Source organism: Aphelocoma coerulescens, chromosome 2 (genome assembly GCF_041296385.1).
Source record: "Aphelocoma coerulescens isolate FSJ_1873_10779 chromosome 2, UR_Acoe_1.0, whole genome shotgun sequence".
NCBI lineage: Eukaryota > Metazoa > Chordata > Aves > Passeriformes > Corvidae > Aphelocoma > Aphelocoma coerulescens.
The window spans coordinates 8693501-8709720 of NC_091015.1; the positions used below are offsets into that span (position 1 = coordinate 8693501).

At 38.3% G+C, this 16220-nt stretch overlaps 1 protein-coding gene across 2 annotated transcripts in view; it reads left to right on the forward strand.

Annotated features, from left to right (window-relative positions):
- Positions 1–15980, forward strand: part of UBE3C (ubiquitin protein ligase E3C) — a 69822-nt gene extending 53842 nt beyond the window's left edge. The window contains exons 19-23 of one of the 2 annotated variants that reach the window (XM_069006410.1): positions 2675–2887; positions 10558–10746; positions 10844–10910; positions 11744–11874; positions 15002–15980. In XM_069006410.1, coding sequence (XP_068862511.1) covers positions 2675–2887; positions 10558–10746; positions 10844–10910; positions 11744–11874; positions 15002–15172 — 771 coding nt within the window. In that variant the 3' untranslated portion in view covers positions 15173–15980. The other variant, XM_069006411.1, reaches the window with a different exon arrangement.
- The last annotated feature ends 240 nt before the right edge of the window (positions 15981–16220 follow it).

Below are 16220 nucleotides of genomic sequence, written 5' to 3' on the forward strand. Positions count from 1 at the left end.
TGGAATCAGAGTTTTCAGCAACAACAGGTAGTTTGATCAGTTTATGCTGACTGAGAAACAGAAAAGTTAGATGGAATCCAGAAAATAAAGTTTCAGTTTATTTAATCATGTTGTACACAGCATTTCTCAGCATCTCTGCACAGTGCTGGGGCTGTAATGGTGGAATTCACCTCTTTGAAACAAACCCAAAGTTTATAATGACTTTATTCACCAGTTTTAGTGCATTTTTTATTAAACTTTTATTAGGATAGCTTGACTTTCAAACTAATTAAAACACTACTGTTTGTCTTCTTTCCAAAAATACTTTGTCTTGAATATTGCAATCACTTAGGTAAGAGAGGGAGTAATTAAAGTTATTCTCAAGTTGCACAATTTAGTTTATTTAAAAATACTTTATATAGTTTTTAGATGAAGTTATAAATGTTCACTTTGGAACTACCTGAAGATTAATAGTGATGCATTTGAAATGCATTATTTTTTTATTGATTCTTAATGTTGTAAATTACTGAAGTTATTTGGCAGCAAACAGAAATAGCCAGTGATGTTGTTCACATTTATTTTCCTGATAGCATCGCAATTTGCATTAATTGCATTGCAGCTGCACTCACTTATATTAAAAAGCTTCTACCATAATTAATCCTTTTTATTTCAAATCATTTTGGCACAATTTCTAGCAATAAACACTCATAAAAGACAGACACTTGAAAAATAACATACAAGTTTCTTCAATATACCTATTGCTGTTTTTTCCTGACAAGGAATTATTGATAGGCTTCTAGGATCAAGTGTTGCAAGTGGTGAAGACTTAAGACCAGTTTGAAAAATGCTAAGTGGATTATTTTGCATAAAAAATAGACAGGTTTTGAATTTGTGTAATTAACCTGTGTTTAGAAAATACCTTGATTTATGTCTACATTTGTATTTCAGTTGCATACATTATGGAAATTTAATTTATAATCCATTTAGCTGATGTGATCATAGTTTTTAGTGCTATCATTTATTAGTCCTTGTATATTAAATGCTCTAAAGGCTTAAACCTGCCTTGTGTAAAAAATTACACCTCTGCATTTACATTTTATGAGTCATAGATGGAATTCCATTTTAAATTCGGGTAGCTTTGATATATTTAAGGAATTACAATAGCTTTATTGTTACTAATGCAGGAACAGCAAACACTGACCTTACACATTGCAAATTAATGATTTATCCCTCTAGTTTGCTTTTAAAGTCAACTATACAAATGAGGATTTTGACTTCTACACCTTGAATAAATCATATGGCTCTAAATATAATGCACCCTTTGGCTTTGAACTCGTTATTCTCAGGTTTTTTTGCAAGGTCTAACTCACCTCATAGAAAAATGTTCTTTCAAAAGTTTAAGGAATTGTGTATATTTTTCTTAACATCTTTGTTGGAATATCATTGGGTGATTAGAGCTACCTTTGTTCTTCTTTTTTCCGTTTATTTTTTCCCCCTCAGTGTTATTCCTTTTCCAAGTTTCCAGCAGGTTATGGAGGAATTAAGTAATGTCGAAACACTGCTCGTGGAGAGTTAAAAGGAAACAAAGATGTTACAATGGTGTTATGTTGGTGATGCCTTTTCTGATCAGCCTGGCAGTGATATTGATGATCTGTAAAGATTTGGTTGTCACTAGTAGAGAGATGCTGATGTGGCAGACAGACTGGACAATGAGAAAGGCAGCATGTGCTAGGAATGGGTCTTTTTAAAGCAGTGGTCCTGTATTCAGAATAGCTCTGAAGTTTCCACCTCTTGTTCTTCAGAGAGCTACCATAAGTACTTTTTTCTTCCAGTCAAGAAGTTGTTACTGACTTTGTGAAAAATAATGCAGAGGTATTTTGCATTATGTGGAAATGTGCTCATACAGTAGATCAGTGTCGAATGGTATTGCTGGAGTTTAAAAATTCTTGAGGATAATTTGAGTTTGCAGTCAAAATACATCTTTCGTGAATGCTGCAAATTTGGGTCAGGTACATGTTTGGTTCAGTAATTTTTGACATCTGTAGCAGTGTCAGGCATAGAAAGGATTGGACCAGTACTACAGTCAGAACTGGTAAACTCTTGGCTTGGAAATAATGTTTTGCCTGTGGCATTAGAGCAGTAGAATTCAGCCAAAATGTGCAGCAATGAATCTGTAACATGCACGAGATAGTTTTTATGAGTTTAAAATGTACTGGTTTTACAGAGTTATTTTTAAGGGGATGAGGGGGATGACAGTTCTACGTGTAGTGATGGATATGAATGGAATAATATTGCTTGTGATGGTGCTAATGGAAGTAGAGATGTTAACTTTTTTTTAAGACATTCTTGATGCAGTTGCATTGTCCTTTAGCAAACCTTGCTTTTCCTGAAAAACTGTGGAGTTTGAATAAGAAGAGTAATGACAGATAAGCAATGACCTTACATTTTAAATCACAACATAATTAATTTGTGAGATTTGGGACCTTGGTATTTCACAAGAATATTACCATTTCAAATTTTAGATGAATATTCTTAAATTTATGCAATGTCTGAGCTATTTCCATGGCAGAAGAACCTACTCTGGCACCAAATTAAGATGGAATTACTCAAAAGTTGAGAAATAGACAATAGCCTTCAGAATTCCTGCATGTGCAACAATAAAATCTAATGTACTTTTAATTGCTTTATTTTTCAGGCTCTTTATGAAAATATGCTGGTGGAGCTGCCATTTGCTAGTTTCTTCCTCTCAAAATTATTAGGGACAAGTGCTGATGTTGACATTCATCATTTAGCTTCACTAGATCCAGAAATGTACAAAAATTTGCTTTTTCTCAAGAGCTATGAAGGGGATGTGGAAGAACTTGGACTAAACTTCACCGTGGTAAATAATGACCTTGGGGAAGCGCAGGTAAGAATGGCTTTGAATTTTTTTTTCTTTTATCTATGACTGGTGAATCATTACTATCTCTACTAATTAATTTTTTTATTTAGGTGTGATAGGAAACAACTGTTAAAGGCACTGTGAGCCATTAGTTGGGTTTCTGACTCAATATTTGGAGCAGAGAGCAATAACTGTTGTACTTAAAAAAATAACTTTTGATGATTACTTTAAGGTTTGGTCTTTTAAGTAGTAAACTGCAGTGATTATTTTTGAACAGTCATACATATAAAGCTCTATTGCCTGAGAATGTCTCTTGAACAAAAATACGTTGTTTCTTCAATTGCACTTGTAATAATTGCAAAATTTAGATGATGTGTAAACTATAGAAGTACTGCCTGGTTTTAGAATTGCAGGTAGCAGTCAGAGAGGTTTTAAATAATAATGGTAGTAAAGACCCTTTATTGTGGGACAAGCATTGTCTCTGTAACTGCAATTTTCAAAGTAGAGAGCCTGAAGTCTTCCCGACACAATTTTTTTTTTTTTGTATACCTACCTCTTTTTTTTTTGAGACACCAGATTAGTCAGAGGGGATAAATGGTGTTCAGTGCTTCTATACAGCAGTTACTTAGGTCCTTAAGTGTGAGTTCTTAACACAGTTGCACCATATAATTTGATTATAGCTTTTATTTGCTCTGTTGTGTGTAGTAAAGATCACTCATAGTAGAAAATAAATGTCACTAGAGCTTTAAAAGCCTGCCTTAGTGTGCTAATGCAGGTAGCCTCCTAGGTAAAGTCTTCTGTTGGGCTTCCTCTTTCATTTTTGAGGATTTAAAATTGAGGATTGAAAACTTACACTTGGTTATGGCATATAATTGGATGAAAAAAGTAGATCTGCCCACATTGTGATGAGCAGCAGCATCTGAATTCAACCTCCTCTTGTGGGGAAGAAACAGAGACTCTAGAAGAGGGGGAGCAGTTCTCTGGGGTTTGCTGCTCAGGGAAGCTGGGACTTTGCATGTCTTCAACAGAAGCAGCACCACTGGGATGCAGTAACCTGTCCTGGAAATTGGTAGCTTGAATTCTCTGCTGCTGCTTAAGTCATAGCAAGTTTGCTGGCCAAGACTTCTGCTTGAACAGCATCAGGCTTGGATTTTATCTTACTCCTCTGTCATCCATTTCCTGTCATTTTGGAAGATCCTAAAATCTGGATTGCATTAAGTTTAAAATAATACCCTCAGATTTGGGGTTCCTAAAGCATACTAAAGGAGAGAGGCAACAGTTGCCTGATATAAATAATGTTTAATATTAACCATATGCCCTATGTCGTTTTCCTCCCTGGATTACACTCCCTGTGTGAAACCATCTGACCTGCACTGTCTTTAGAAAAACAGTCAAAGAGTTGAGATAAAGACATGATGCAGTGTCGCTGTTGTACCGAGAACGGCCTGAAGAACCACACAAGTCCAAGTGCAGGAATAAAATGGTCCCATTTAATGGATTATAAATCTGTTTATATAACTTGGTTTGCAAGAGTGGTGTAATGCTACTGGTTGCTTGACCATCCACCTCTCAGAGTGATTGGCGAATGCTATGACACCCACTTCAAAATATTTTCTTCAGTGTACCATCACAAGACTGTGCATAACAAGTTTGCATCTGTGAGGTAAAGTTTTGGTTTACAAAACCCTCTACACTGTTTTCAGCTAGCTTGCATGAGAAAAGAAAACTTCACAGGATGCTGCAGAAGCTGGAAAATTCCTGTTTCTAACTTTTTAGTATCCACAATACTGATGTACCCAAAAGCACATTCTTAGAGTGGCTGCTGTGTGGTACCATGTGCTCTGCCTGGCTGGTACTGAACTGAGATCTGTAGCACCCAGAGGTTGGTGCAAAGCACACAAAATGGCAGTTTCCAGTATTATGTGGGATCTTCAGCGATGAGGGGGAAAGTCTGAATTCTAAAACCATTTATTTAACTGCACTTAAAGTAATAGTTTTGTTGGTCGCAGCTAACACAAACCCAGTTTAGTGTCTAACTAAAATGAGGGCTGTGGCTGCTGTTTTCAAGATGTCTGATTTGTAATTGTTTGGCATAACTTCTGAATATTTAATATATTAGTGAGTTATGAGTAACTAGATGAAGTGTAAGTTAAAATAAATATTCTGATGCTGGTTTGCTGTTTTTATACTTGAAGAGAGAACATTTTACCCATGAAGTATCAGCCACCTTTTTATGAGGCTCACTGCATGTTAGTGTAGTTCAACAGAACCCATTGGTTCTTGTCACTGTCTTCTGCCTTTCAATGAAACAAGTCTCTTTCTTTGCTTCATTTCATTACCTTAATAAACATCATATGGATAAATACATTTTGTCTACTATTTGACTTGTAACCATTGCATACTAATTGATTGTGCCAAGGTAAGGCTAATTCACTTTGGGAAAGAGCTTAATTTGCACTCCTTACATTGAATGTACATTATATGTAGTTTTCAGCTAAACAGCCACTTTAGTGTTTAATAAATTAGTGCCCAATAAATGCATCATAAATCTATCATTGTAAATAGCTGTCCTCATGGCAGCGTCCATCCACCAATTGTGGCACAGAAGCATTATTTGCAATGAAAAACACATTCAAAAGGGGCTCTATTGCCTCTGTCAGTAGTAGAAGGTAGAAATTCTATTATCAGTGTATTGATTCCAATCCTGTAATGTGCTTTTAGACCCCATTAAACTATTGTCAGAGTGCATTCACCAGAAGTTGAAAAAGGTACTTAATAATTTGCACATTAGACCTGCTAATTAGGGGAGCTATACCATCAACCTTATCTTCCAACCCCAAATAGCTTTTGATAAAGATCTATCTAATGCAGTGATACCAGCCTACATTTCAACTGTTGGGTCTCCTGCAGAAAATGGTGGCCAGTAGCAAAGTCTCAAAGGAGGTCAGCTGATAGTTACAGGTACCTTCAAGCAGCTGTGCAGATTGATTTAAGTTTTCCTCTTATCTTTTGGATGAGATGGTTATGAAAGGTCTGTAAGAAAAAGGTTAACAAATTCAAGAAAACACCTTTCCTATTCAGACCTTTGTCCCTCCCCTTTTGTCAGTGAGGAAGGCGAGTTTTGTGGCTGTCCAGGGGCAGAGTGGGATGCAAATAAACATTTCCTCTTCCTTCAGAAATGTTGGATACTGTAGTCCAGAAACTCTGTTTGAAATCTCAGTCTCAAACACTGATACTTGAGAGTACATAGATCAGAAGTTGTGATCAGAAGATTCCATAAATAAAAGTGTAAAAGCACAAATCCACAGAGAAGCACTATAATATATATGGCAGCAGTTTCTATGAAACCCATCTAGTGTAGAACTTGGTGTTGGGACATCTTCTTGGGCTTTTTAAACAGGTGTGAAAGCCATTGCTGTCACTGAAAACATGCTGACTCACCAAAGGGGAGTTCTTTGCCTTTGAATTTCTTCGGGGGAAAATTTTAAAGCCTTAAAAATAGTTTTGAAAGTTTCCATCTTGACAGCCTCTTTACTGGGTTACAGTGGCTTAGATGAATGATTTTAGAGGTTTTTCAGCAGCTAAGTAGTTAAGCTGAGGCTGAGCCTTCTCAGGCAGACTCATAACAGTTACAGAAAATGCATTCTTAGGCATTCATGTACAACCTCCTACTTGAATTCCTGCCTGAACATCTGGAAGGCAGGTGACAGGGAAAGAAAGGAAAAAAAAAACTTCATCGACTTATTTTTAAAATGAGGAAAAACTGTAGAGGTGATGTGACCAAAAGTGATCAGAGCCCAAGAGAAAAGATTTTCATCTTGTAGAAGTTCTTGGATATCTGTAAGAGCTTTGTGAAAGGGAGCTGGAGGTTCTGTGGTTCTGTGAAGAGATACATGTCTTATGTCTTCATATGGGACTTCTCTGTCCCGTTTTGGTATTTCCCCTTCATTTTGAAGATGCACTTTGTGAGTAGGGAATCAAATTTGTCTGAATGATCTGAGTACTTATTTAAATTACATCTGTGGTTTGATTGCCTTTTAACACATGCCATTTTGATTAAGACCCAAGTTAAAATGCTTTTTGTTTGTTTGTTTCAACTTAGATCTACAAAATAGAAGCTGAGGTGATGACACAGGGAGGGCTGTAGTTTCCTCGTGTGGCCTGTCCCGGGTTACCTGGGTTATTGTCTTGCCCCATCTAGTGGCCAAAACTGGATGGACAAAAGTAAAAATAAAGCTTATAAAGTGTTTAAGATGTATTAAGTTGTGCTAGGTTCCCTTTTTTTGAAAAGGAACTCTTGAACAATAAATCCCGACTTTTTAGAATTAAGTGGGAATTCTAGAATAGTTCCTTTAATGCCATGAAAACATTGAATGACTGAAAAGTGGTCTGCATCTACCTTTACTTTAGTTTTATGCTTACCAAGTGTTACTGTTTTCTGTCTCCTGTTTTACATCCTTCTTAGCCTTTTTGGCATAATATATTTATTATTTGTGCTCTGTTATCCCTTTTGTTTTGGTGTTGGATGATACTTTGACAAAACAATGGTAAAATTAACCTCTTACTGACGAACTCCAAAAAGGGATAGTTAGGTTTCTAGAAAACCCCAGGAAATGGAGTTAACAGAATGCTGTACTCTTAGCTATGGCAATGTGGGCTCTGGGGAGGAAGGGGAGCTACAGAAACATTGCTGGATCAGAAATCAAGATTTGCTACTTAAAAATATAAAAATAAAAGGAAAAATAGGATTTAAAACCAAAATAACTTTGTCCTGTTTTCTAAAAATAGTGGTCAGGAAGAGAACCTTTTTTTCCTTTGTTTTGCAGGAAGAACTTTATGGGGAGAGAATAGCTTTTTATTATAGAATGAATACAGCTTTCCTGACATCCCTAGAGCACTGTGGAGCCAGTGCTATTACAATGCAAGTGTAAATTAATCTGTGTTCTGATTTCTGTTTTCTGGCCTGCAGGGAAGGTCAGACATTTTATTTCAGCTAGTGCTGGGATGATCTTAAATCCAGCAGTTTTGTAGAACACCCTGCCAGTAGTTCCCCTTGGCTATTTTAGGAAGGAGATCAGTTCAAGCATGTTTTAGTGTAAATACTGAGCTTACAGAAATTACTGTGTGCACATAGAGGGATATCTATTAGGGTGTTGCTGGTGTCCATATTCTTAAGAGATGCTTGATGAGTTAGGTAATACAAATATACTTTAATATGGCCTAATTCAGTGTGTCCATACCTCAGAGAGAGGGATTATATTAAATGGTATCAAAACCCCATGGAATTCTGCAGTTCTGCAAACAAGTAGAGAAAGTTTGTAAGGTAGTAAAGTATTAGTAATATTGAGGTCACAACACTGATCTCTTCGTGTGCAACATCACTGGTTGCTCTGATCTTGTAAAGCTACAGAGGACAAGAATTTAAGAAGTAAGAGAAAGCTTTCTGATCTTGTTAGGCTTTGTAAAAGGTATTTTATAGGAGGAAATAAAAAAACCCTGTCTTCAGTTCCGTGTAAAAGTCTCTGGGAAGATTAATGAAGTTGCTGCCCATAAGTAATAGATCATGGATATATTTGAAGAGGAAGGAAAGAGTTGGTTAAGCTCTTCAACACTGAAATAAGGACAATGGGTATGAACAAACTTTACCAATTGAATTTGAAGTGAAAATGAGAATGTTTCTTGTCTATAATTGGATTAATCTGATGATTAACTTTCCAGTGACAGTAGTAAAATTACTGCAGTGGGATGAAACACAGAGGAGAGAGCTCAGCAGTGCAGGGGCCCCTTCTCATCAGCTGTTTCCACTGTGGTATGGAACATGTCCCTTACTTCTATTAATACTCCTTGTGGACTTCACCAGTAAAAATACCCTCACCCTTAGGCCAGTCAGTGGCTCCAGGCACAGTCATGTACCCTCTGGAAATGGCCCTTGGCTGTGACCCATGCCAGGCTCTGAGATGGGTGATCTCAGAGAGAGCCCTCCTGGGTCTTGTGTCCCTGGTTCTTGTCAAAGGGGCCTTGCCCAAAAGGAGCACGATAATGTGTGCAGGGTGTGAAATGGTGTCACCTACACTGACACCTTCCTCTTGATTAATTCTTGCAGGAGTAGGGTGTAAGCATAATCAGTACCTGCACACAGACATGGTGGAGTATTGATGAGGTTTTTTACTGTAGGTGCTAACAAAAGCCAGAAACTTGGAGCTGAAACATTAAAGTGGGAAGGAAGACTTATTTTTAACACCTATTGTAATTCAGGTTGTGGTAGCTTATCAAACAAAGTGGTAGATACTCCATCACAGGATTGCATGTCTCTGAAAAATGTGCACTAACTCATCTGTGGATTTATTGAGTTAAATACAGGAATCTCTAGACAGAATCCTCTGGCCTGTGTTATCTGGGAGGTCAGAATTCACAGATCTTAATGGTTTCTTTGCCTTAAAGAGTATGAATCAAGAAAAACTCCGAATGCTCAAAAGCACTGTGAATTTTTAATCATACCATTTTGCACATTTTGCTTAGTACAAGAACAGCTCACATTATTAGGTAGCATGTTAGAAAATAAACTATTAATGTGTTTAATTCTCTGTGCTCTAAAGATGTCATCATTACTACATACTGAAGTGCACAGTTGGTTTAAATGAAGAAATTGGTGACTCCTGAGTGTAGGAAAAAAAAAAAGAAACAAGAGTTCTGAAGAGTTCTGGAAGGTGACATTATCTCAGCTTTTCAGGTTTTTTTAATTCTTCTCTTAAGTACTCTAGTAATACCTTCCAGTTGGGTTGCTGCTTAACAAAATTAACCTCATGTAGTAAAGAGTAGAATATGTGGAGGCCTGTCATATTTTAGTAACAACTATCTTTGATCCTTGTTTATTTCTTAATGCAATTACAGTATCTTTAGTTTTGGGGTTTTTCTTTAAAAATTCTTCCACAATGAGGTACCTTGGTGTACCTGAAGGACAAAAGTTGAGCTTCCCAGTAGAAAAACAACACTTAGGCTTGATTTGTTTGGTTGGTTTTTTTACTTCCGTTGAATGTACTGAGCATATACAACAGTACATTTTCAACAGTATGAATTGTGAGTGCTGAGCATTCTGCAAATCAGGCTTGTGTCATACTCTGAATTTTGACTCAGCGGATGTTGCTTTTACCATAATGTGACCCTGCAGAATTCACCAGCAGCAGACAGTTATTAGGGAAGAGCCCATCCAGGTGAGCTCAGCTTCCCTAATCCAGCTGCAAGGAGAGTATTCTGTGTGAGCTCTGTGCTTTTACAGGCTACTCTCTCTTCCAGGGTACTTAGCAGTGAAGCTGGGGCAAGCTTGCCAAGGAAGGTATTTTCACCTCAGTTGTTGTCTGACTTATGTTGGTGAATTTGGTGTTACAGACGGCTCCTATAAAAGAGCTCTGACTGTGCTGAGTCTGCTTTCTGGTGATAACCCATGGGACTGTGTGATGAGCTGCATTGGCAGCTGGAGCTCTGGGTGCACAGAATGTGCTCTTACACATAACCAGAAAAAACACCTATCTTTGTAACTCCTCATAATCTTCTATCATATTTTGAGGTGAATATTCCCGAGTGTATTCTAGTCAACTTCAAATGGATACATCACTTACTCGAATGTTTTGCAGCCCCATTTCACGGTTGGAGCAGAGCAGTGCAGTTTATCAGGGTGATGAGAGTTGCTGTGTTTGTAGGTGGTTGAGCTGAAGCCAGGTGGAAAGGACATTCCCGTCACCAGCGCTAACCGGATTGCCTACATCCATCTGGTGGCCGACTACAGGCTGAACAAACAGATCCGGCAGCACTGCCTGGCTTTCCGGCAGGGGCTGGCCAACGTGGTGAACCTCGAGTGGCTTCGAATGTTTGATCAGCAGGAAATACAGGTACTTCTCCTTAAAGCTGCAGAAAACAATGGCTCTAAACAGAAATAATTGCTGATTTTTGCCTGTAATGTAATGGTCTAATTTCCTTTGCCATTAGGTTCTGACTTCCGGTGCACAAGTTCCTATTAGTTTGGATGACCTTAAATCTTTCACAAACTATTCAGGTAAGCATATTTTGCTTAAGTAAAAAAATCTATTATGACTGACTTGGGAATAAATGAACTTGCTTTTTATCCTGCCTTTTAAGAAAAAGTTGCAGCGCCATTCTTGTTACCTTTGGTCAAATTTGGTACATAGGACTAAATTTCAGAACATTGACTAAAATTCCAACACAGTTTTATAAATGCTGGGAAACTGAGATATGCAGTTTATTTTATTCACACACTTAAATGCAAGTTTATAGCCAGATAATTCAAGGGTGTTTTCTTTTCTAAATTAAGTTAGTTGAGGACTGTGTCTGGTTGATCTGAAAATAAGTCTGCAGATGACTTTGGGATAGTAGTTTGTACCACCACATTCAGATGTGTACTATTTCTCAGACAGTCTGAAGAGAAAGATCATAGTTTTAGCTTGTAAGAATTTTTTCCTTGCATTTATCATGAATGTAATGAAAATGTAGCTACCAAATCATCAGTTCACATCTGGGCTTACTTCAGGGTAAGTGGATTCATTCAGTAACATCCTGGGTCTTGCAGATTTTGTGCGTTCTTGGAGTGAAAAGACAATAATCCGAAGTTACTAGCTAAATAAAATTAATTTTAAATATGATTCAGTGAAGAAAACTGCATTTAAGAAGCTGAGGGATATAGTAGCCATAGGTAAGCAATGAAACTGAAATTGCAGGGATCAGAGACTTGTAGGTACTGGGAGTTAGCAATACAAGCCTGCTGGTTATAATATCTTCCCCAGACTTTCCAAGATTGATGCTAGGTTTTCTGAAGAATTTATTTCTTACATAAAAATATTCTAGCTGTAAATCATTTAAATCTCATTGTAGGTGGCTACACAGCAGACCATCCTGTAATTAAAATATTCTGGAGAGTTGTAGAAAGCTTCACTGATGAAGAGAAACGTAAACTACTCAAATTTGTAACGAGCTGCTCTCGACCACCTCTTCTGGGGTTTAAGGTATGTCTTCTGACGTCCTGGCAAGCTTTTAGAAATGCTGCAGATGTTGATCCAAGTTTTTCTTGTCTAGGAATCTACAATTTGAGAATACTCATCCATGACTACAGAAATAGCTTCAGTGTTTGCATTTGCATGTATAATAAGTACAGTTTTAAAATATGTAATGAAGTGTTCTGCTGCTTTCCATTTTAACTGCGAAATTTGATAAGCTTACAAACCCATTGATTAGAGCACTTGCTGCATGTGATGGAAGGTCCTTGCTGCCATTTCATGTTACTGTGCTGAAGCAGAATTGCTACCAGTTTGAAGCAAAAGGTTGAGTTAAGCATAGTGCCTTCTAAGTCAAGCAAAAGAGAATTTAGGATATAAAAGCAGCTATTAAATTTGATCCTCTTAAATTAACCATTTGAAGCAGGACATACATTGTCTTCTTTTCTAATTCCCATTTATCTGCTTATAGGTCACAGCTCATTACCCTTAGTAGCAAAATATTTAGCTGCTGTCTCCAGATTGCTATTTACAGGGAAGCTTAAGTATGAAGAAAAATTTGCTGTACTGCTGATGAAACTAAAGAGAGACCAAGGCAAGGTGAAGACATTTTGAACCTAAGTTGTGGGGATATTCTACCCATGAATTTCACTGGACTGCAAAATTTTGGCTAAGAACCAGACATCATGTCATTTCCCCTAAAATGTGGAAACATTCAGTGCTGTGGAGTTTGCCATGTGGATAGGCAGCATCCTTCATCTTCAACATCTGTAATCTATAGCTCAGTTACACTCCTTTTATAGACACCCAGGATTGGAACTGGCACTTGCAGTTGGTAACTGGTCTGACTCTTCCGTGTGTCAACTTCAGGATGAAATGAGTCATTTCTTAGACTCCCAAAAACAGGCTAAGTGGTTCCCCTTTAACAGTAAAAACTCTCCATAGATTTGATACGGAGACAGTGGAGATGGCTTTTGAAACACATGAATCCTGTCTAGGGTATTTGTTGATTGATTTATGTGATTCCTTGTTTAAAAGTCTGCAGGCATTTCTCCTAAATGCCCCAAGTCCATGTGATTATTGCTGTACAGTATTCTAGCAATGAATGGGATTTTACAGGACAGCAGGAAGAGCAATTGGAAAACTCTGGGATGAGACCAAGATAAAACAGTGCACATCAGTCACGTGAGGAAGGGAGAATTGGGAAACAACTGGGGAAACCATTTAAGCAGAAGTTCCCATTTGTTGTCATCCTCTTTTAATTACAAGGGGAGGAAGTGCAGATGTAGGTACCCAGCTTTGAGGTAGCCAGTGTGACATTTGAAGAGATGGAGGAAATGAATCAAAAGTCTAAAGATACTAAGGCTGACAGTGACATATTTGAAAGAAGCTAAGTGTGGAAAGCTGAAGTTTGTGTGTTCTCTTGGGAGATGGGCCACAAACTGACTGTAACATATGCGGGTAGAAAAAATGGAAGCAAATTAGGCACTGAATTTTCGGCATGAAAGCAGTAAGTTAAAAGATGAATTCACTGAACAAGGGGCTTGCATGCTCAGCCACATGCAGCAGTGTTGGCAGAGGAAAGCAGCTGAAAGGGTGTTAGAGCTGCTCTGCTGGGCAGCTCTGAGCGGGACCTCAGGCAGTACCGCAGGGTGGCTGCAGCAGGACCTGTTTCCAGGGATTTACCTGCAAACCAGCGGCTTGCCAGGAAGTGTCTGCCAGAAAGGGCAGTGTGTGACTGGTATTGTCATCATCAGGAATGTCTTCATAGCCCATGACAGTGTGGTGTTTGGAGCTTTGAAGGTGCAGACTGTGAAGCCACAGGAGAGCTGAGTATTACCAGCTAAGTAACTGTGGGAACATCTTTATGTTGATGGGAGACATGAACACAAACCATCTTCAAAATGTGTTTGCACTTTCAGTGTGTGTGTGTGTGTGTGTGTGTATTTTTCTGAGAGAAAAACAGTTTCTGGTTCTCACTCTGAAATTTTCTGTGTATGCTTTATATTGTGGGACCAGCATGTTTTCTTCAAGTTAGTGCATGTTGATTTAAGATTAGGAAATACCTTGATGATCACATTTCATAGATGACATAGTCTATCTAGCTTTGCATCATCTAAAAATTTTAAACTTTCATTGCCAGAGTCAGGTTCAGAATAACACTTACTAAAGCTAATTAAAGTTTAATAAGTTTAATAAATGTGATTGTTACAGGCAAAAAAAAAAAATCATTAAAGTGTGGTTGAAAATTGTTAAGTTCCAATCAGGTCACATAATAAATTGATGATACTTTTCCCTTCCAAACCATTGCAGTTTCCCGCTGTACAGTATTTAATTATGCAACAAATGGTGCCCTTGGCATGGCATTTCAATTTAGAATTCCATTTTAAAGCTAGAGTAGGGGAATTCAATTAACATTTTGAAAGGAACACTAAAAATGCAACATTTTAGCCGTGAAATACTTTTAAGGCCTCCATTTGAACAATAATTTAGCTTAGAATCTCACTGACCTTTTGCCTTTGGAACTGGAATTTTTTTCCAGTTTCTAAAATCAGAACTTTTTAACCTCAGGCAATCATTTGATAAATGAATACTGTCTTGCCAGAAAAAGCGGTGCTTTGGAGGTAACAAATAAATATATTTTTCACTATACTTTTTCTTGGAAGAAGATAAATGGGATACTATTAAAAAAATTAAATACTACGTACAAAATGTCTTTAAAGTGTGTTCTTCAGATCAGTAGTTAACACATCAGAAGAATAATCAGGGTTTGACAAGCCAATATCATTACAGACTCACTGTGCACATTGATTGTATGTTTTTGTAGCATTGTAAATTTGTTCACTAGACTGTATGAACAATAACAAATCATTATATTTTCCTTAGAATCACATAAATTGCTTTGTGTGTTGCAAATTAGTGGATCTTGTTGGGACAAGGCAGAAGGAGACACTATGCAATTCAAGAGTGGTTTTGGTGCTAGGAGGAGTGAAAGAAACGCCATTTGAGTGTCATTGTGACAGGTTTTCATCTAGTGATTTACTTCATAGAAATGTGTGCCAGCTGCTACAGGGTAGATTTTGGCTTGTATACCTTTTTTTGATATGTGGTTGTTTTTTGTTTTGGTTGCATTTTCCAGGAGTTATATCCTGCATTTTGCATTCACAATGGAGGATCTGATTTAGACAGGCTGCCTACTGCCAGTACCTGCATGAACTTGCTGAAGCTTCCCGAGTTCTACGACGAGAATCTGATGCGAAGCAAGCTCCTCTATGCCATTGAATGTGCTGCTGGATTTGAACTCAGCTGAGTCCAACTGATGCTGATTTGGATGATCTGCAGAGGAACGAACCAGTGCCTACTCTATAAGCAGCACCCATACCCAAGCAGTTTTAAGGGAGTTCTGTCTACATTTCTGCAGTTCTTGTGTTTTACCAAATGCCCTCAGATAGGTTTCATTTCTAAACATGGTTTCTTAGTTAGCTTTCATTACTGAATATTGCATTGACATTGCTTTATGACTCAAAACAATGAATGCTGTGTGCAGCGTGGCTGATTTCTGTGTTTATGTGAAGAAAGAGCACGTTTAAAGAACAGTGACATCTCAGTGAAATTAACCAAAGATGAAGCTTTGGCTTTGTGCTGTTCAAACATAAATAATTTTGCAAACTGGCAATAAAGTTGTGTACTCTGCGGTGCATTGGGATGAGACAGGGCTAACATCCTGTAATTAGTCTTTTAGATGGAAGGCAAGCAGATGTTTGCAGATATCCCAGAACTCAGAGGATGAAAATGCTCATTACTGACAACCTAACATCTTAATTTACGCTGTAGAGTTGTTTACAAATCATAGAGAGATGGGCAATCACCAACCATATGAAGTTCAACCAGGGCAAGTGCAGGATTCTGCCCCTGGGATGGGGCAGCCCTGGATGTACTGACAGACCGGGGAATGAGAGGCTGGAGAGCAGCTGTGGAAAGGGACCTGGGGGCCCTGGTTGATGGCAAGTTGAATGTGAGCCAGCAGTGCCCTGGCAGGCAGGAGGGCCAGGCGTGTCCTGGGGGCATCAGGCCCAGCATGCCCAGCTGGGTAAGGGAGGGGATTGTCCTGCTCTGCTCTGGGCTGGGGCAGCCTCACCTTGAGTGCTGGGGGCAGCTTTGGGTGTCAGAATATAAAGAAGACATTAAGCCATTAGAGAGCATCCAGAGGAGGCCATGAGGGTGGTGAAGGGCCTGGAGGGGAAGCCGTGCGAGGAGTGTCTGAGGTCATTTGGTCTGTTCAGCCTGGAGAAGAGGAGACTCGTTGCAGTTACAGCTCCTTATGAGGGGAAGAGGAAAGGCAGGCACTGATCTCTGTG